This window comes from Botryllus schlosseri, chromosome 1 (assembly GCF_051294905.1).
Source record: "Botryllus schlosseri isolate E-star chromosome 1, Bs_hap1, whole genome shotgun sequence".
In the NCBI taxonomy this organism is placed as follows: domain Eukaryota; kingdom Metazoa; phylum Chordata; class Ascidiacea; order Stolidobranchia; family Styelidae; genus Botryllus; species Botryllus schlosseri.
Window position 1 is genome coordinate 36,460,805 of NC_137236.1, and position 22,346 is coordinate 36,483,150.

Genomic DNA, 22,346 nt, shown 5'->3' on the forward strand with positions numbered 1-22,346 from the left:
ATCTTTTTCCCAGAAAATACGAATTGAATCCTTCTTTTTGTACATTAATTTAATTTTCAATAAAATATCGAGCCATGTGGATTCGTTGAATATACTAAATCTTTACTCAACTAACTATATTGCACCAGTCCTGGTTCAGGTTCGCTGACGTTTTGGATCACTGCATTACCGGTACAGCAGATTCCGTTTCAAAACAAATCAGAGATTTGGGATTTCTTGCGAGTTGCGATTCGAGTTTCTCCGGCGACGTAGGTTGGAGTGAAATTTCTAATCATCTTCAAGATGTCCAGGTCGAAGAAAAAAGACGGAATGTCGGCCGAAGAGCTGAAGAGCAAAATGTATCAATCATTGCAGTCGGCGGGAGTCTTGAATGATCTGCGAGTAAGTTAATCTGTGACTGAACTTGAACATCCATTGATATTGATACCACCCATCAAATGAAGCGAGTGTCGCTGACTGAAGTTGGTAATTTTCTTACAAGTTGGTTAGTTTGATTGAAAGCACTTGATATGTCAAATCATATTCATATATATACTGTATATATATAAACTATATACTATATCCATTGCATTATTGCAATAAATACTTTTTCTGACATAAATAACATGTAGGCCTTTAATGACTGTATAATGGAACCAGCTGATGACTTGACGACCTAACGGTCTTATCGCTGATCACCATTTCACTGAAATAGTTTCCATTATACTACGTCATTTCCCTTAATTTTTGGAAATAACTTGTATTTGTCTTTCTGTTTTGTTTGTTAAAGCATTGAAACGCCTGCTGTTCTGAGTGTTTTCTCTAACTTATTAAATGACTTTATCAGAAGTCAAAATTCCTACCTCGACTTAATGAATATTTTAACCTCCAGGGCTATCTTCGACAAAGCGTAATCAACGAACTGCGTGGTCGTTACAAAAAAGATGGCGGAAGACCGGACGATTCAGACGCTGAACTCTTTATTGGTTCAATGAAACGCAGTAGTAAGTTTGCTGGATAATTTTCTGTTCTATAAAAATTCATGTTTTCGCAACCACTTCTGTTAAATGATCTTTGAAACCCGAATTAATTTTCGCATGCCTCTTTGTTACCATTATCAAGAGACAAAGAGTTAATTGCGCAACACAGCTTAAGTGAGATATCATCATTCAATTCATAATCAAAACATAGGGCTTGAAAATTGTATATCAACAATTCTAAATTTCATGCCTATGACAGCATATTTGGTGATGTGATACTATTGTTTATACACAATATTCTTCCCAATTCTCTACTAGTTGCTGACAATTAGCCCCGAAGATCGTCAGCCAAATAGATTTGAGTTTTTTTTTTCAATATGAATATACTATGCAATTGTATATTGAAGTTCTGTACCTACAAGACGCTCTTCTAATATAATATTTGTAACATTAGTATCCTGTGGGCCGGTTTAGATTCTTCCAACTGAATATAGTTATTATGCTTTTTAACCATTTTTCTTCATGTCGCGCTTCTACAATTTTGTGATTCACAATGTTTTTCGAATGCTTTACATCTGATTGCATGCATATCGTGTATAATAGCAACAGGGTAATTTCGGATTTGATACTTAATTCAGTGACTTAATAGTGACTTTTTATTCAGACGGGTCGTCGTGGGAGCAAAGTGCAATCGACAATCTTGTGTATCAGCATTTGAAGCAATCGCGGTACATGTACTCCCTCTCCGTGTTCCAACAAGAAAGTGGAGTGGATGGATATGATGTATGTGCATGCTGCAATACATAGGCGCCGACTTACGAGGTCACCATATTCACGAGGCGGCGGCCACCTCGTTCAAAATGCTCAAATGCCCAAGTGATTTGTGACCAGTAATTAGGAATCAGGCGAACCGATGCGACCTCGTTAAGTACGTCTTCGATTTCGATGCGCGCGTGTGTCAGGCGCGTAGCCACAGGGGTTTCGGGGTTCGAATCCCCCTGTTTGAAACGCGAAACCCCGTCATTTTGAAATGACCGTTCTAACTTTAATATTTAGTTGCAATTCAATAATTGTGTTATCAGTGTTCAGCGCCACCGATTTGCGAGAAGCAAGTTATTATAGTTTTGCCTGAAAAAGTAAAAGTGGTAGTAACTAAGTTTCTGCAAAATTCCCACTCGTGAAAGAGATCCAAGTTTATCCCAAATCTAATTTCTGCATTTCAGAATTCAATTAGCGAAAAAGTAAGTAGTTATCATTAAGGCAAAGCTTGCTTGAGTACTCTGAATGAGCGGAAGTGCTCCATTACTGACCGCATGTAGGTTACCGTGATAACATTACCGAACCTCATTTTCAGGACTCTGTGACGGAAGATCTTCTGAGAAGACTGGGAGCAGCCCCGGATTTACTCGACCACAAAGCCAGGGAAAACGACGCCTCATTTCGAGCACCGCATTCATCGACACCCGTCGCAAATGGCAATGGCGATCATAAATTGCTGATTTGGAAGATTCTATCGAGGATGTCGTCGCCGTTACACGTCATGACGAAAATGGACGAAAAGGCAGAGAGATATTTGAAGCAGAGCGGGAGACAGATGTCGCTAGGTAGGCTAGGCGCAGACGTTATAAGTCTTCACAAAATATTTCCGCTTTTTCGCAATACCAATATAGATTTTGCCAACTTGCACTTACTTACTTTTCTGTTTTTACTACTTCGGATAATATGGCACCTATTTTTGAATTTATGAGGCAGGCCAAAATTACTCCAATTAATAGATCTCGTTGATATACAATGTTTTTTCCGGTTTTCGGCTAGTTGCTGATGATTACTCCTGACGAGTGTCAGCTGAAGGTATTCAGGTTTGCTTTAATATGAATCTATAATTCAACAGTTTATTATAGTAGGCTAGTCTTATTTAAATACCAGGGTTGTCATGACTCGACTCGAGTCATTTTCTAAAAATACGAATCTGTTTATTGACTCGACTTGGACTCGAGTCATTGCGCATGATTTGGACCAAGTTACATGACTCGAGAGTCAGACGGCCAAGACCGACATTTCATTGTAATTTCGAAGAATAGTAAAGTAACCACACTATTGGGATTTTGTGATATTGGTACTGGTACTTGAAAAATTGGGCCAGAAACTGCTAAAAGCGAGGAAAATTATTATCTTATAAATGCGAAGCACTCGATATCACCAGAGTTATAAAAAGTGGGCTTAACAAGACTTTAACTGGAAACTAACCTCAATCAACACTATGACTGCGAGTGAGAGAAATTTCGATATTATGAATGCGAGCCATCCTATATCACTGCAGCAGAGTTGGAAAAAGTGGGTTGAACCAGATTGAACTCAAAACTGAACAGTGAACACAACACAATGACTCGAACTCGAGTCACGGACTCGGCCCCACTCACCGACTTAGACTTGACTCGGTGATGAATTGGAAATGACTCAGCTAAACTCGAGTTGAAACTATAAAAGTGAGATTGACATGAAACTTGGTTACAACCCTGTTCCATACTACTTGAAATGTGGCTCCTTGAGTTATGTAGGGGGTCATAAAAATACTAACTAATGAGATTACCTGCAAATTATTGGAGTTCGCTCAAGTGTCGTGTATATATTTCGTTGTTGATTATTGTAACAAATAATATATATATATATTCGTTTTTCAGCTGAAAAACTGCAAGCTATAGACGAGGAAATGGACGGCACTCTGCGTCAGCGTAGGTACGACGACGTGGAGCAAAGGAAATCCGTGGTTTCGCTAGCGAGCGCGACTCGCAAGGCCGAAGAGGAGGCGGAAAAGAGTGCTCGAGCGTCGTTTGAGCAGTGGAAAAAGGTCGAGCTCGCCGCCGTGCGGGTTCAAGAGCAGGAGAAGTCTAGAGAGAAGGTGAAGTAATGTTTTTGGACTGATGTGCTGCGGTTTTCAAACTATAGTGTTGGCACGATTACTTAGTTTTTGAGTTGAAGATAGCATCAAGTAGAAACCAGTTTATGAGTAGATATTGATCCTTCTTGTTAGTGCGATTATGAGAATCCCCAAAATGGCAATTTGAATTGGAAGTATAGCGCTAATACAGTGGTTATTACCTTTACCACCCTGACAACCCTTACGCTGTTGGCAAGCCTTCACAGAATCCCAGTTTTGGGCCTAATACATTGCTATATAACACTGGTGCACAAAAGAAAGTGCATCAACAACAGTGTTATATGAGCATAACCAAGGGTTGTGACGAAGTCACAAGGCTCCGAGTCACAAGTCTATCTCACTTTTATAGTTTTGACTCGAGTCTAGTCGAGTCATTTTCAATTCGCCACCGAATCAAGTCCAAGTCATCGAGCAGAGGGTCGAGTCCGAGTCATGGTATTATGACTCGAGTCCTAGTCCAAGTCATTATTTTAACTGCACTGTTTCCAGTTAAAGTCTTGTTAACCCACTTTTTATAGCTCCGTTCGGTGATATCAAATGGTTCGCAATTATAATATACTAATCTTTCTCAATTTTAGCAGTTTCTGGTCGCATTTTCAAGTACCAGCACCAACAGACGAAATCCCAATAGTGTGGCTGCTCTACTATTCTTCGAAATTTCAATGAAATGTCGGTCTTGGCCTTCCGAGTCTCGAGTCATATGACTTGGTTCGAGTCATGCGCAATGACTCGAGTCCAAGTCGAGTCAATACACAAATTGACTCAAGTCGAGTCATCAGAAAATCGGGACTCGAGTTGAGTCATTACAGCCCTGGCAAACTATTAAGCCCGAGTCATAGTGTTGAGACTATATAGTACAAGTCCAGAACATTGTGTGCGGTGTACAGTTTCGTGTTCAGATGACGTTCAACCCACTTTTTTACAACCCTGCGTAGGGGATATCGAATGCCTTGCATTTGAAGCATACTAATTCCGTCACCTGTAACAGTTTCTGCCTCTGTTTCTCAAGTACCAGTACTAATAGATAAAATACAAATAATGTGACTTTACTATTCTTGGAAGTTACAATGAAATGCTTGTCTTGGCCGTCCTAGTCGTGAGTCATGCACAATGACTCGAGTCGCATCATTTTACGCATTTCAAAATACGACTCGAGTCAAGTTTAGTCACCGAAACCCAGGGTTGTAATGACTCGAGTCATTTTTTCAAAATACGGAAATGACTCGACACGACTCAATCTGTGTATTGACTCGATTCAGACGGTGAAAGACCGACATTTCATTGTAATTTCGAAGCCAACACACTATTGGGATTTCGTTTGTTGGTACTGGTGCTTGAAAATGCGACCAGAAACTGCTAAAAGTGAGGAAAATTGATATATTATAAATGCGAACCATTCAATATCACCAAACAGAGTTAAAAAAGTGGGTTTAGGAAGACTTTAACTGGAAACTGAGCAGTCAACACAATGACTTGGACTCGGACTCGAGTCATAATACCATGACTCGGACTCGATCCTCTGTTCGCTGACTTGGACTCGGACTTGACTCGGTGGGAATTGAAAATGACTCGACTTGACTCGAGTCAAAAATATAAAAGGGAGATGACTTGTGACTCGGAGCCTTGTGACTTGGCTACAACCCTGCCGAAACCGCTATGCCAGTAAATTACGCATGTGATTCCCAAGTTTTTCAATGCGATACCCGATTGTTACTTTGCAGATCTTAGAGAGGACCAGGAAACTGGAAGACGACTTTGCGCAGAGAAGGGAAGCTCTGATCGCGAGAGAGAGAAACGCAATCGACCGACTGAACAATCAGAAAGATGTACGTGAAACACCCCCTTCTCAAAACTGATACTCCTTTGGTAACGCCAATTCTATCACTGAAATATTTATCTCATCCGGTATGCAGCAATTCGTGGTATAGCACACAATGTTGCGGTGGCTTTTTTCCCGGTCTTTTTCTTTTTATATTCATATTGAAACGAACCCGAATATTTTCGGCTGACACTCGTCTGGGTTAATCGTCAGCAACTAGTAGAGTATTGAAAAAACGTTGTTTATCAGCAATGTCATCACAAAATATGACGTCACCAGCATGAAATTCGAATAATCGAGGAGAACGTATGACTTGAACTATTGCACTATTTCTATGTTATAATCTAAAATTGATACATTAAACTTATCTATTCGCCTCCATCATTGGAAGATCCATTCCCATGTGACTGCACCATTGCTTAATGTTTATACACCATGTTATTTTCTACTTGGTGCTGATTACTTCTGATGAGTGTTAGCCGAACATATGTGAGTTTCTTTCAATACGAGTATATTATTCACTCGTAAATTCACCCTTTTTTCGTGACCATTGCGGTGTTCTGTTTAGTAGTCTGCTCACTCACATGCATGGCTTAACTGCAACTTGATATTACGAATATACTTGTGTGTTTTGTCGCTAATTAAACGCTGTAAGCCTGGTGCATTACCTGACCTCTGTGTTTACGCGCAGTCGATGGAGAGAGACCTCCACCATCAACGGCAGACCCTCTTGCAAGAGCTGGAGCACATTCAGTTGAGGGAGAAGAGCTTGCAGGAGAGAGAGAGAATCTTGAAAGAGATGGTGGGTTTCAAATCACGTAGCTGATGCCTGTGTGTAGCACGCCGCATCGATGAGAGGTATTAGTGTCTAGTTGCGATAAAACAAGCCCTATAATTCTAAATGCAAAATACTAGAAATCCAGATGCGTTTTCCTTGATGATACTGACTAGGGCAACTTTTTGTAACTTTTCTCTGTTTTTCACGCCAATTTTTACTGCAACTTTTTAGCAAATATAGCGTTGAAATGTGGAGGAGAGAGTTAAAAACGTGCTATAATCTATTTCTAGCATGGTTCTATTATCTTTGATTTGCATAACAATGAGCTATATGATGGGTTAGGTGCATCTGAATGTTATCTATGACACAATGGCTTGCAAGCAAGAAGCTCAACTACCCCTGCCAAACGCGACCGTGCCAGAACAATATGTTTATCGACCGCTATATTAATTCTGTCCTATACATTTGAGAAAGTTTCCCATTTCACGTAAACCCAGGCGGGTCCATCGAAAATTACATTTTCACTGGGTCGCTCTTTTCAGGCTATTGACGTTGTTTAAGTCGCTAAGACTGAGTTTTCCTTCAATGCCTAGGTTCAACTTTGCAGACCTAGGGGGTGGGGTGTGTTATTTGACTTGTTTTAGGCGAAGGGGTTATCGCTATGCTGTTTGGTTTCTGGGGTGGAATTATTCCTGCATTGCGTAATTTTCTTGCTGTGTACCGGAAAAAATGGAATTTTTGGCGGTCTCGCCTGTCGCCAGACCATCCGTTCAATGGCAAAGTAACAAATTGGACAGAGCAGGATTCATACTGTCACTGAAATGCTTGAATTTGATTTAGATAGAAGATTTGTCTCATCAATATTTCTTACTAACCGCTTCCGCATCATATTTTATTGTCAAATTTGTTGCTAAACCCATGTAAAATTATTCTTAAAAACGGGCTTTCTTTGATGTCACTGAAAAACACTTTCATTTTCAACGAACGATCTCAAAATGATTCCGCCGAAATTTCGTGTACCGATATATTTTAGGAAATGATTAAGATTCGGGAATTGGACTTGATAAAAGCCGAGGCGTTGAGCGATCAGCTACGCAACGCCGGGGTCAAAGGTGACAGGAAGAACGCGGAGGACTCTGTGGTGTCGTCATGCGCCGAGTCGCTGCGTAAATCTCTGACTGGCAAAGAAAGTATGATATTGCTTTATGTGTTCCACCGTCAGGGTCATAACTAGAAAATTTTTAGCATTTTCAAGTTAGATTACAATTAGAATTATAGCTACAATGTATTTTTTGCAAATTTTATTATACTGTAATTTTCCATGCATAATGCGCAAAATTTTCACGAGTTTTTGCCCCAAAATAGGGGGGTGCGTATTATACATGGGTACAACAAGCCTTGAAAAAAATCTCCCTCGATAAAAAACTTGAAATCACACCCATCTTCATGTTTGTTTCCAATCGCGCATCACTTTCAGCCTTCGCGCGTAGTAATTCGTATTATAGACTGTAACGCGCTGCCAATTAGTGGTAAGCGTGTTGCCAATTAACGTGCACAAGCACGCGATCTCCTGCTGAGTTGGTTTGCCGTTTGTACGCGAGCGAAATTAGGTCACTAATAGACACTCGAGTGTGGCAATTCTCGCCAATTCATCGGGTCAACGACAGGCCTGAACATATACAAGAGACCATGTGCGCAAGATATAATCGCCTGCGTAATCAGTCACATCTCCAACAGACCTGTTGTGCATGACATAACCGTTAGCCTAGGCGCAATCGCATCTGTAATAGGCATCGTGCGCAAGATGTCGGTTCGTTGGCCTAAACTAACTCGCCGCCGGCCTCGCAGGCTTTGGCTGCTATCTACTATCGTTTAGAGACAATGCCGTTAATTGTATAATGATTAGCAATCGCATCTGTAAAAGGTCTCCTCGTGCTCAAGATGTATCGCGACACCCGCCTCGCAGGCTTTGGCTGCTATCTACTATCGTTTAAAGACAATCCCGTAATTGTATAATGATTAGTGATCGTCCTGTAATGATTGTTCAAGACTGACATCTCGGAACTATTCATGTACTGAATGTAGGGTGCGTACTATACATGGGTACAGGCTTTTTCCCAGAATTTACATGCTATTTTAGGAGTGCGTATTATACATGGGGGCGTACTATACTTTGAAAATTACGGTAGTATTATATCACCAACATTTCGATCTAATTGGACCACTACAAATCTAGATGAACGCTTCCTCACTATTTAGAAGTGCCTTTGATGTATGATTACTTCAGGCCGTCAACTGGACCAAGTGTTGCAGGAGCTGGAAGTCCGGGCCAGCGAGTCGGCAATGCTCCGTTCTGAACTAGAAACCTTGAAGATGGAAATGAGGACTACAAAAGTGGGTGTTATGTCTTCTTGGTGGTACGATTGCTGACATACAATGTTCTTTCCAATTCTCTGCTAGTTGCTGACGATTACCCCTGACGAGTGTCAGTCAAAAATATTCGGGTTTATGCCAATATAAATATGTTATTCAATTGTACCTTCCTTGTTCTGTGTTGCAGTCTATTTCTAATAGGCGCGGATCTCCTATACACTATATACAGCTTTGTGAATAGGTGGTAAGGTGGATATACATTTTTAAGAGACTCTCGGAGGCACCGAACTTCAATATCCAATTGAATAGTATATTCATATTGGTATGAATCCCAACATTTTCGGCTGACACTCGTCAGGGGTAATCGTCAGCAACGAATAGAGAATTGGGAAGAGCGTTGCACCTCAACAATTGCATCACCGAATATGACGCACTCGTGTGTTTCTCGCCGAATGCGTTAGTAATCACAGTGGTGCATCTTCTTTAGTACAAAATGATAGCGTATACCGTAGATCATCAAGCATGTCGTAATATAACACCAGGTGCGTTCTCAAGAAGCCAGCCCAACCCCACAGGCAAGGCGTCAACCGCCTTTGGACACCCACGACCGATCATTACGACAAAGACTGGACACATTAACTAGGTAGCTATCCCGGTTTGTTATTCATCAAGTGTAGCTATGGTCAGTGACCGAACACTTGTACTTTTCAAGTATTGTTCAGTTCAAGTAGTCTAGTGCAGTGTTTCTCAACCTTTTTGTCTTCGTGCACCCCTTTGGACCACCACAGACCCTCCTAGTTTTAGTTCAAATTTGCTCTATTATCATGCAACCGTCATCTTTTCTGTGAAAATAGTAACTGCAGGCTAGTGGTGACGGCAGCAGAATGACCTTTCTTGACATTAACGTCATACTATTTATGAAGAGACTGGGAATGCTTCTATTTCAAAGCGAATTCTCTTGCTGCACGCGGCCGTGTCTTGAAATTCCAATAATTTCCACAAAAATAGATGACTGCAAATGTAATAATAACACCTAACGCTTCAGACGACACCTTTGGATATGATCACAACATGCATGGCACCAATATGATGTCAAGCCTCGTTATTTCTATCTAGCAGCTCATCTTGAAGTTATTCTGGAACAGCAGTTATGTTTATCACAGGGGAAAATGGATTTTTGCAAACAAATTTATTCAAAAACATATCCGATTTGGCGATTAAAATGGGTTTGCACGGTGAAATATATTTCGTATCAGACTACTCCCGATGCTACTTGGATAGTTCGGTGATAGGTTTGCACCCGGTGACAGGAATGGTCATGTCTTGAAAAATAGCCATTGTCTCACGGTAACTGATTATATTTTCGAAGATTCTAACTATTTGCAGTGTCACTGGCCGTTTTGGGAAGATATATCTTGAAATTTCGAAAGTAGCTAACTCCGATTAACTGCTAAAAGTAGGCTATGCGAACTCGCGACATAATATAATCTTTAATACTAATTTATCAGTGAGCGTTTTTCTGACTTTCATTCTCCACTCACACTTATAGTAGGTGTCATATGTCTCTGAAATTGCTACTTGTAATTGTAATTCTACTTGTCATTGAGTATATAGTTACCGTGTTACTTCAACGCCACCAGCAACAGTTACCACTTTTACTATCTCTGATCATTTGTCTGTGTGAAATGAACTCAAATAATCTTACATTACTCAAGAAATGGAATAGTTTCATTTGCAACAAGTCGCAAACGTTTGATGCAGTGTCTAAGTATTTTTTGTTTTCCAGGCAACTGGACCAGTGGAGCAGCAACACTAAGACCCAGAGAGAATCCGTCGACAACGAAGAGATGACGAGATGGGTGAGGTCACGACGCTGCCCTGAAATTTTTATGCGTCTCTGCGAAATTACGATAGACGAGTGGGTTTGGTATTTTTGAATGCATATCCCGATCCATATTTGAACTTGGCATTGGGGTATCTAATCTCTGCCGCCTCACAGTATCTGTTCTGTAGACTTGGACAATCATCTAATTAGACTGATTTCAGCGAAATGTCGATAATCAAATTCGCGAAATGTTTCTTTGGTCTAGTTCTAATTCCCGCAAATGCTACAGGAAAACTATAGGGGAAAGGAGGCGAAGATGAGACACTTTTCTGATATTCCACGCCACTTGAAGGGTGTTGCCGTCTGAGGAATAATGTTGGTACCAATGGAAAGCCTGTGATCTGTACTATTCATGACTCTGTGTTGTGTTATATTGAACAACATTCTTGTGGATTTATTGGCCCTCAAAAATCCTTGCTCAAATGTCTCAACCTACCCCCAGGTGAGGGTAAGATGAGACACGCCGTGCTCAAGATGAGGCACCAAGCAATTCTGGCTCATTACACCACCGATTCATCCCAAATGACGAATCAACTAGCAACCTCATGAGTAAAATATAATAATCATGAAATAATTCACTTTTAAAAAGAATTTGTACATCTTATACGAATTTAAATGACATCGAAAACCAATTATCCATGGGATCGAGCAACAATATGAATTTTGTTATTATTTTGACTTGCAATGTCACATCTGGTCAACCACTAGATAAATAATCTAGTATGTGAAGAGCTTCTTGGAGGTACAGAACTTCAATATACAATTAAATAGTATATTCATATTGAAATGAACCCGAATATTTTCGGCTGACACTCGTCAGGGGTAATCGTCAGCAACTAGTAGAGAATTGGAAAGAACATTGTATATCGACAATCGTATCACAAAATATGACGTCACCAGCATGAAATTTCGAATGCGAGAGCGTTCAATGTACTATTTTTAGGTGGTACACGAACTCCTTTTGTTGACAATGGCCTTTGATCTTAAGATTGATGCTGATCGATCAAAGGCCATTAATTCTGCCATCGGCAAACATCTGTTGGATAATCCGATTTGTGCGAATAATTATCGAGACGACCGATTTCGAATCGTTGGGCGGGGCCGTTCACAATTCCATTTGTGTGCCTTGGAATCAACTTTTATCAAAATACACCAACCAAAACTCTGTCAACAAAAGGAGTTCGTGTACCACCTAAAAATAGTACATTGAACGCTTTCTCATTCGAAATTTCATGCTGGTGACGTCATATTTTGTGATACGATTGTTGATACACAATGTTCTTTCCAATTCTCTACTAGTTGCTGACGATTACCCCTGACGAGTGTCAGCCGAAAATATTCGGGTTCATTTCAATATGAATATACTATTTAATCTAGTATGTGTGCCATGAACAGTAAATTTAGAATATTGCGAGGCTTTCAGTGAAAAAGCCCTCTGATAACCATGTCTCATCTTACCCCCACACCTCAAAAAAATGTTAAAATGTTCTGTCTGTTACTTTTCAGAGGTAAGCGCATGATGACACTGCTAATATTGCACTTTACCAGCTTCGGTAATGTTGTTTTATAATATGAAGTACTAAGATAGCCATGCCCTTACAAACACGAATTCACAGAACTGACATAGACTATGAAAATATAGTTTTTGCCGTTTTTCTGCCCAACATCAAATCTGTTTTCCTTGTTGATATGGTAGGACTATAGAATGAGATTATGGGCACAACATAGCTGAAGGAATATGTCCATCAGAAAATTGTTCTATGAGAAAATTGCATGTCTCATCTTGGCCTCCTCTCCCCATATAGTGCAAAACTTTGCTGTACAGACATTTGTCATTCTCTTGCTTGGACCGGAACTTGAATTCTATCTGCTGTCGGTCTTTTTTCAAGTCGTTTCATTTGCTGTGATAGCGACAGGAGATGTCGAAACTGTCCGAAGTGAGAGAGACCTTCGAAGAGAAGCAGCGGCAATTGGACGACATGATGGACCGGGTCTCGGCCAGGATCGGGTCCGACCGGTCCGCCAGGACTCCCCGAAAAGGTCCGGTCATTATTAAGAGTAGGCAAAGCTCGAGTCATTTGATTCTGAACCGCCTGTTTGTCTTTGAGTATTCGAATATCGCTTATTACGACGTCATAACAGTATAAAAGATGTGAAAATTTTAAATATGTACCTTTTATGCCACTACAAACAATATAATGGCAGTTCTAGAGCACATTGGCAATTATTTGAAATATATTTTCAACTATACCCATTTCATTGCATTTTGTGACAATGCTGCACATTAGGGGTCTTCAAAACCGACTTTCCTTCTCAAATCGTACTGGCTACTTGATAAATTTGTTAGGTTACCTAATTTAAGCCTGCACACCAAATTTGGTTCAATTCCAACCAGTAGAAAGTTTCTATTTATTATATAAAAATTAATGAACAAAAATTTCAAAATTTTCTGTTATGTTGTCTATTGATACGATGTTCACCAAATTTGGATTATGAATAAAATAGTATTTACAATTTACGATTACGATTACGACACACCAAATTTGGTGTGTAGGCTTAAATTAGGTAACCTAACAATTTTATGAGGTGAACAGAAAGTTTTCAAATTTTTTGATATTTATTTTTATATAATAAATAGAAACTTTCTTCTTCTGTAGCAATGCGGCTACTGGTTGGAATTCAACCAAATTTGGTGTGTAGGCTCAAATTAGGTAACCTAACAATTTTATCAAGTAGCCAGTTCGATTTGAGAAAAAAAGTCATTTTTGAAGACCCCTACTGCACATGGGTTGATTGTGGCTTCTCAGATATGTCATGTACGCTAACGTGTGTAGCTTTGCAACAAAAGTTTCACAGTGGAAAATAGTATCGAAACTACGATTCTCGGTGATAAATTAACTCTTGGTTGGAAGGGAGCTCATAATTTAAGTACTAGAGTCGTGGAGTTAATCTCTGGGTCAGTGTCGTATGACACATATTTTAAAATATTTTTCAGGCGCATCATCGGGTCAGCTACCCTCGACCAGCTTACGGCTTCTCATGGACGCACAGTATGATGTAACAAAGGGCTCGTCAATCAGAGACTACGATCCAGTGCATTTGGAGAGGAACGTGCGCTGGGCCGATAAAATGCCGTACTCTGTGAACGCGAACCTTTTAGGTTGGTTTGAGATTATATTATTATCCTTCTAGTAAACTCTACCAAATCTCATTTATTAAGTATTGCTTACCGTTCGTTTTGAAGAGCATCTTTGCGACACAGAACTTCAATATACAATTGAATAGTGTATTCATGTTGAAATGAACCCGAATATTTTAGACTGACACTCGGCAGGGGTAATCGTCAGCTTCTAGTAGAGATTCGGAAAGAACATTGTATAACAGCAACCATTCAATTTCTACACCCAATTGAAGTAATTTTGACTTTTAGATTTCTGCCTCTGCTTTTAATTGATCAGGAATTCACAGCATTACAGGGTTGTAATCAAGTCGCAAGGCTCCGAGTCACAAGTCAATCTCACTTTTATAGTTTTGACTCGAGTCAAGTCGAGTCGTTTTCAATTCACCACCGAGTCAAGTCCAAGTCAGCGAGCAGAAGGTCGAGTCCGAGTCGTGGTATTATGACTCGAGTCCAAGTCATTGCGTTGAATGCTCATTTTCTAGTTGAAGTCCCGTTAAACCCACTTTCTATAACTCTGTTTGGTGATATCGAATGGTTCGCATTTTTAATATACTAATTTTCCTCACTTTTAGCAGTTTCTGGTCGCATTTTCAAGTACCAGTACCAATAGACGAAATCGCAATAGTGCGGTCTTTACTATTCTTCAAAATTGCCGTGAAATGTCGGTCTTGGCCGTATGAGTCTCGAGTCATATGACTTGGTTCGAGTCATGCACAATGACAAGAGTCTAAGTCGAGTCATTTCCGTCGCGAGTCGAGTCATCAGAACATCGTGACTCGAGTCGAGTCATGACCCAAATCAATACAACCCTGCAGCATTACTTCTACTTGAGTAATATTGCCGACCGCTCACACCACATCCGGCGAAAATGCCCAAAAAAGAAGCGAAGAAATACATTTATGTTTTCTACACACTACTCACTCCAATTGGTTTTGATTTTACTACTTCTTCCACGTGTTCAATTTTTTAGGAAAAATTTTTTACTTTCACGTTTTTGATTTTGAAAAGTCAAAGGTAGTCTTGGGACGAGTTTCGGTCACCCACGGTTGTAACCAACTCGCAAGGTTCCGAGCCACAAGTCAATCTCACTTTGTTAGTTTTGAATCGAGTCAAGTCGAGTCATGTTCAATTCACCATCGAGTCAATTCCGAGTCAGTTAGCAGAGGGTCCAGTCCAAGTCCTTATGTTCACTGTTCAGTTTTCGCTTCAATTCGGTTTTACACACGTTTATCAACTCTGCTCAAGTGATATAGAATGGCTCGCATTCATAATATCGTAATTTTCCTCAGTTTTAACAGTTTCTCGCCCTATTTTTTCAAGTATCAGGACTGATGGACGAAATACCAATAATGTGGTGACTTTACTATTCTTCGAAGTTTCAATGAAATGTCTCTCGACTTGCGTACAAGTCGGGTCAATACAAAAATTGACTTGAGTCGAGTCATTTTACACATCGGAAAAAAAGACTCGAGTCACCAAAAAAATCGTGACTTGAGTCATTAAAACTAGGGCTAGTTTTTGCAACTTTTTTTTACAGCTTCCGGCAGCTTCCTAAATACTCGTAAGACATGTAGAGTGCTGTTTTAAGCAATTTGAAGGAATCTTATAGTGCAACTTTTTGCAACTTTTGTCCATTTTTTTCATGCCACTTTTTACAACATTTTGCAACTTTTTCGATTTTTCAGGAAAGTATTTTTGATTTTGGTGAAATACACGGCCAAATTCGACTGAAGTACCGCAAATTAGCACTGAAGGAACGTTCCGACGGGTGTTTCGGTAGCTGAGCCGGAAAGTTGGCCTTTTTTTTTAGTCAACCGAGCCAAATGTGGTCCTTTAGTGCAACTTTGTGGAAAAAATAAATGCAACTTTTTACTGTAACTTTTGTCAAAAATAAATGCAAATTTCCACGGATCTGCAACAAAAACTTGCCCTAATTATAACCCTTCATTCACCTATGATTATGTATGTTAACAGGTAGCGCGAAAAGTCCGAGAAATGCGAGCAAGGATGTGAGCGCTGTGGATATGGACACCTCCAACGAGACGGTGATGTCCAGCGACCTTTCCACCTCCGCGATTCGGAGAGATATCCGAGAAAAGTGGGTTTTATGGGTGGTTTAGTAAATTCTGGATGACAATTTTGCACCGACACCATCCTTATATTTGTGAAGAGGAAAAATGTCCCGACTGACTATATTCAAGTTAAGGACATGCCCAGGCTATCCATGTCAAAAACAAACATAAAATCCTTCAAGTAAATCATTAGTATTGCTCACATGCCTTTGATAACTTGAAGCTTGATTCGGAAATTCTCTTGAAGTCATGAATCATTCCACAGTTTTTCATATATCGAGTCTAAGTCGATATTTTGTTAGGCACTGACTCGAGTCAAGTCATTGTAAAAATGTGACTCGAGTCTCTCTCCTCTCTATCTTGACGACTCGCTCCGCTTCAGATTCAGAAACTTGGAAAAGGAGACGGAACAGTTGGATCAAATGTACAAGAGATACATCAACTCGAACTATAAAGACGTCGGTGCAAAGCTAACAGGTGCGCGCATGATTGATTGAAGAATGCCTCTCCGGCCTAACATGAAATTTAAAAGCTAGCGTCATATTCATAACATCTGCAATGTTCTTTCCAATTCTCTGCCGGTTGCTGTCGATTACCCCTGACGAGTGTCAGCTGAAAATATTTGGGTTCATTTCGATATCAATATACTGATCAATTGTATGTTGCTGTACCTCTAAGAAGCTCATGTGCATATAAACTCTATACTGAGTGTAAAAAGTGAGTTGTGTTGCAAAAAAAATTGAGAAATCTTGAAATTATATTTTTCAGACGAAAATTACCGGAACCCAGATCCCAAACCCGAATATAAAGCATTCCGAGAATCATTTCCCGTCCCAAAATCGCCCGCAACAAAATCAACCTTGTCGGAAAGCGCCCATCGTCGATCGCCTCTAAAAGTTGACATGTTAACGCGGGAGATACCTGACTTGGAACTGTCGAAGCTTGACGCATCGCCACGGCAACAAGATCAAAGACCAAGATCGCCGACAAATAGTGATGTCACAGAAGATAAAAGCAAGTCGCGTCCTGAATTAAAATCAAATGAATCACCGTCTAACGACGACGCATCTCGAGATACGCCTTTGCTGTCTACGACCCATCCCGGGGCACAATCTGACCGCAAGGACACCGGGGCAGTGCCGGGACTGTCGTTAGGGTCCGGAAGTTCTAGCAGCTCTGAAATTTCAGAACGTAGTTCAGTTTCGTCGATTTCACCCAGACCTGACTTAGCCGGACCGGCCCGGCCCTTCGACCGCATGGCGATTTTCGAGAAGAAAACGGAAGATATATTCTCCGGGCAAAATCTCTCAAAGTCAGCGGAATCTCCAGACCACCAAATATCATCGGACAACCCAAGGTCTCCGGACCGCCCCAAATATACAGACCGCTCAAAATCGCAGGATCACCCAAAATCTCCGGACCACCAGAAGTCGACAGACAGCCTGAAATCTTCGGAATGGCCGAAACCTCAAGGACGCCCCAAATCTCCGGACCACCAATCCGATTCCGAAGAAAACGACCGGTTTCAAGATATACTTCGCAGCATCGACCAACGTAGCGCCCGCAGTATCGAGGGCGACACTGACCCAAAACTAGCGGACATTCTCAACAAAGTAGAGCCTGCCCCGTCTCAAATTAGTACCGGACCAGTTTTGACGTCACCAAAGCGGCCCAGTGATGGACAGGTGGTAGTCGCGTCCAAATATCAATCCGAGAGTGACGATTCATCTTCAAGTATGTCGGAACACGTCAAGCAAGGCAAAAAAGATTCTCTGGGCATTGGTGAAAAAGGGATCGTCACATCAGAACAGGATCGCGGTCGGAGTGACTTTTCTGACGACCAGTCTTCAGCGAGCTCGATTTCGGGGAAAAATAACGACAAAAAATCTGATTATCCCGATGATTTTGCGTCTTCTGCGTCTGAGGTAAAGACTATGTCCGACTACGAGCCTACTTCTACCTCCGCGCCCAGGATCGAAGAGAAGGTATTTCGAATCCTTTTTTCATTCCACCTTCCGCTGAGGCAGGGTTGTAATGACTCGAGTCAAGTTTTCATTTTGTAAATGCGTAAAATGACTCGACTCGAGTCAATACAGATATCGTGCATGAATCAAGACTAGGGCGGCCAAGACACACATTTCATTGTAACTTCGAAGAATAGTCAAGCTACCGCGTCATTGGTATTCCGTCTATCAGTCCTGATACTTGGAAAATAGCCCCACCCCCAGAAACCGTTGAGAATGAGGAAAGTTAGCAGGGTTGTAACCAAGTCCCAATCTCACTTTTATAGTTTTGACTCGAGCCAAGTCGAGTCATTTTCAAATCACCACCGAGTCAAGTCCGAGTCATCGAGCAAAGGGCCGAGTCCGAGTCATTGTGTTGACTGCTGAGTTTCCAGTTAAAGTCTTGTTAAAGCCACTTTTTATAACTCTGTTTCGTGATATCGAATGGTTCGCATTTATAATATACTAATTTTCCTCACTTTTGACAGTTTCAGGTCTCAATTTCAAGTACCAGTACTAATAGACGTAATCCCAATACTGTGGTTACTTTACTATTATTCGAAATTACAATGAAATCTCAGACTTGGCCGTCTGAGTCATATGAGTTGGTTTGAGTCATGAGCAATGACTCGAGTCCAAGTCGAGTCAAGACACAGATTGACTCAATTCGAGTCATTTCCGTGTTTTCAGACTCGGACTCAAGTCAAGCCAATACAACCCTGAAAATTAGTATATCATGAATGCGAGCCATTCTGTATCGCTCCAGCAGAGTTGGAAAGATGGGTTGGCAGATACCATTCACCTATGGAGTGTCCTGTTCACAGAAGGGGTTTAAAACCCACGGCGAATCATGATGATTGCTGGGAGAAATGACGAAGAAAGTCAATTCATGTCAATTTACCAGCGTGTCGCAGGCCCAGACGTGCTGATTTATTATATGTGTGCCGCTTCACCCATAGGCCTACTTGTCTTTTGATTATGGAGCAATAATGGTGCGTAAATATCAATTCACTCCATCTTGCGCGAGACAATATTATTGTAAAGGCTACGATTAGCGGTTCGTCGTAAGTCCTACAAGTTTTTGTGAATGCGTCACAACAACAAACGGAAGCCACTGTTCGTGATATCATATCAAGTTTATTTGAGTTGTTCCGCATCACATAAAATAAATATGCACAATCTTGCACCACTTTAGAGCATTTATTTGAACGGCGTTTGATTGCGGTTGCTCAAAAATCCTGATATTTAGGTTTGTATCGTTATGAAGATATTATTCAATCCATTACAAGCAGAAGCAGCAATTTCCAAGACACATCAAATCAAATTACATTTTTATTAAAAATAAAAATGACCAGGACCCGATCCACAGTTTCAACCGTTGATTACACCCTGTCGCATTCTCTTTCAGGCCGCCAGCCAGGAATTGGACGAGGACAGGTCCGGAGCTGACATCAACTGGTCCAACTTACAGCCGGACAAGTCTGGTAGGTGGCTCTGCCCGTGCAGCACCATTTACTCAATTCTCAGTTTTTTAGGAATAATTCCATGAAGTCTTTGTCAATTTTAGTAGGGTAGTCTTCAAGGGGCAGCTTCTTTTAAAATTGCAAAATCTAACCTCAAAACTAACGCAAAGTGACTAATGCCACCGCAAATAGCTACAATCTCGGATCATATATTCAGTTACCGTGATACCGGCGCTATTTGGCTATCACTTGTAAAATTGATGCAACAAAGAAGATACATTGTGGCACGTTCCAAGTCCTCAGGCGAATTTACTCCTACGAATTTACTATATAGCATCAATTCATTAGGGTTAAGTACATGCGTGAATGACGATTATACAATCTCCTCATGTTAACAAACTTACACTTATGGTAATCTTGTCAAATAGTCCGGAAGTGCTGTCAATGTGTGAGTCCCTGATCTCTTGTAAAGAATTAAATACGTGCGCGCTTATCAACGGGTATTGCGTGGCCTTAGCGACGATTTGCGCAAGTCAGAATGTCCGAGTTGTTATGGAATCTGTTCTGTAACGACACCGATTTCAGGTGGTTCTAATCTTTCTAATCTTTTATAACGCAAGCCTTGACCCACATCTTCTGATGGTTATGTTTAAGTGGTCGCAGATGTTCGATGTCATTTAGTTTCGCGATGTTAACTCTTGAATCGCTATCGCTAATCAACATACACTCAATGGCATTGTCTCTAAAGCATTGCAAGTAGAAGCAAAGGTATGCTAGGCCCGAGACACGATAGTTAGGCCAGCGATGATATCTTTCGTGCCAGGCCTATTGCAGATGCGATTGTGTGGGCCAGGGGTGGGTAACCTGCATCGGTTAAAGGAAATTTGTACGGCCGTCGACACGTAATTCAATTAGTATGTGTCGGCGGCCGTCGACATGCGAATTTAATTTACGAATTGACTCCCAAATTTTTGAGACATTTTAATTAATCTTGGAATTTTCTTTGCTGTAAGCGCGATTCAATGTTACTTCATTTTATCGATTCGTAGGGTAGCGCCCTTTGCAATCTGAACCGCACAGTAAACGCGAACAAACGGTAGAGGAAAATGCTGCGCCTGATATACAAAAATGGTGTACACCTCACGAAATCTGCTACCAATTCAACGAACATGTTTGCACGCAGGAGAGCTTGCAAAGTCGGCAGAACGCATCGAAGCCAGGCAAGATCCTGTTGTCGATTTTGACGAGTCACAATCGGAACAGTCCATGGAAGCGCCGGATGATGTGTAAGCGGTTTATGATTTTGTCGGATATTCTATTGCATCAATGATGCGATAGTTGAAGAAAAGTTATTGTTTCATTCGAATGTGAAATTTGACAAATTTACGTAGCCAAGGACGTGAACATCTAAAAACAGTACATCGAGCTGAAGCCATCTGTTCGCCTCAATTAGTCAAATTTTCATGTCGGTGACGTCATTTATGATGATACGATTGTTGATATACAATTTTCTTTCCGATTCCCCACTAGTTGTTGATCATTACCCCTGACGAGTGTCAGCCGAAAATATTCGGGTCCATTTCAATATCAATATGCTATTCAACTGCGTACTGATGTTCTGTACCTTCAAAAACCTGTTTCATTACTCAATTGGTTATCATTTTGACTCCTTCCACTTTTACTTGTCATTTTTCATTTGGTAAGTCAAAACTAGATGTAGAATCGGTGTTATTACTAAGTCAAGTCGAGTCATTTTCAATTCACCACCGAGTCAAGTCCAAGTCGGTGGGTAGAGGGTCGAGTCTAAGTCGTTTTGTTCATTGTTCAGTTTTTAGTTTCATCCGGTTCAGTTGAACCCACTTTTTTCAACTCTGCTCGAGTGATATAGAATGGCTCGAATTCATAATGTCGTAATTTTCCTCATTCTCAACAGTTTCTATCTCTATTTTCCAAGTATCAGGACTGATGGACGAAATACCAATCACGTGGTGACTTTACCATTCTTGGAAGTTACAATGAAGTGACTGTCTTGGCCGTCCTAGTCTCGAGTCATGCACAATAACTCGTATACAAGTCTAGTCAATACACAAATAGATTCGACTCGAGTCATTTTACGCATAAATGACCCGAGACATCAAAAAATTTTGACTCGAGTCGAGTCATTACAACCCTGGGTGGAATACTTACTTTTTTACTTGAAAATCGCTACTTCCACTGGTCGTAAGATTATATTCCATTGGCTATTTCGGCTGTCTAAGCACTTTGGTATCCTTATTTTTTTATCATAATTCTCGTCCAGACGCAAACAATTTTCATCCGATTCCAGAGCGAGGAAAAGTAGCGACGAGGACTTCTGGTGACAATTTGCGTTCGTACCATCGTACAACAAGAAATCTCGAGTGACAGAATGTACGCAGTAATAATAAATCAAACCTGTCGCTTAAATCACGACTTTTCAGACTCCACACGACACCATTACGGCCGATTCGTACGTACTCGTGGTGCATATATAGGTAGACTCGCCACGCTGATTCCTGCTATCATGTGATTCTGGATTTTGAAGTTGTCTGGATGCCGCCGTTTGTTTCGAAATGCAGTTGTTCAATTTTAGAGCATAAATACAGATTACTATTTTTGAAGGCCTTGTGTGTTTTGTGTAACGTTTGAGGAAGCAGATCGCGTGGATTAGCGTTTAAGACAGGGGCGCGCAACTTCTCCAGTCGGCGGGCCTGATACGGGAAAATGAAGTGCTTGGCGGAGCGGGTTCCTGTTCTATATTCGTTAAAAGCGCGTGAAAATGTTAGAACTTGTGACTAAGTTTGTCAATAATATTTGTAATTGAATATATATATAGGCCCATGTCAATATGTGATTC

General features: G+C 40.8%; 1 protein-coding gene across 3 annotated transcripts; it reads left to right on the plus strand.

The window, feature by feature from the left end:
* Positions 1-188: 188 nt before the first annotated feature.
* On the plus strand, positions 189-22,110 carry LOC145448612 (uncharacterized). Of its 3 annotated transcripts, XM_080327065.1 has the most exons (20): positions 189-381; positions 872-983; positions 1,624-1,742; positions 2,314-2,563; positions 3,641-3,858; positions 5,619-5,723; positions 6,408-6,518; positions 7,528-7,684; positions 8,782-8,888; positions 9,410-9,510; positions 10,654-10,726; positions 12,663-12,792; positions 13,748-13,912; positions 15,908-16,031; positions 16,388-16,482; positions 16,774-17,990; positions 19,417-19,492; positions 20,655-20,757; positions 21,798-21,880; positions 21,931-22,110. In XM_080327065.1, exons 1-19 carry the CDS (start codon positions 283-285, stop codon positions 21,829-21,831), a joined length of 3,396 nt encoding a protein of 1,131 aa, XP_080183191.1. In that variant the 5' UTR covers positions 189-282; the 3' UTR covers positions 21,832-21,880; positions 21,931-22,110. The 3 variants fall into 3 exon arrangements, with proteins under 3 accessions (XP_080183191.1, XP_080183184.1, XP_080183200.1); XM_080327058.1 differs by having other exon boundaries at positions 21,798-22,110; XM_080327074.1 differs by having other exon boundaries at positions 872-980; positions 21,798-22,110.
* Positions 22,111-22,346: the final 236 nt, after the last annotated feature.

Bases quoted from the DNA above. Each gene is read 5' to 3' on its own strand.
- LOC145448612 (XM_080327058.1), top strand. From the start codon at position 283: ATGTCCAGGTCGAAGAAAAAAGACGGAATGTCGGCCGAAGAGCTGAAG. The intron at 2,564-3,640 runs GTAGGCTAGGCG...TTCGTTTTTCAG, and splicing joins CGGGAGACAGATGTCGCTAG to CTGAAAAACTGCAAGCTATA. The intron at 9,511-10,653 runs GTAGCTATCCCG...TTTGTTTTCCAG, and splicing joins AGACTGGACACATTAACTAG to GCAACTGGACCAGTGGAGCA.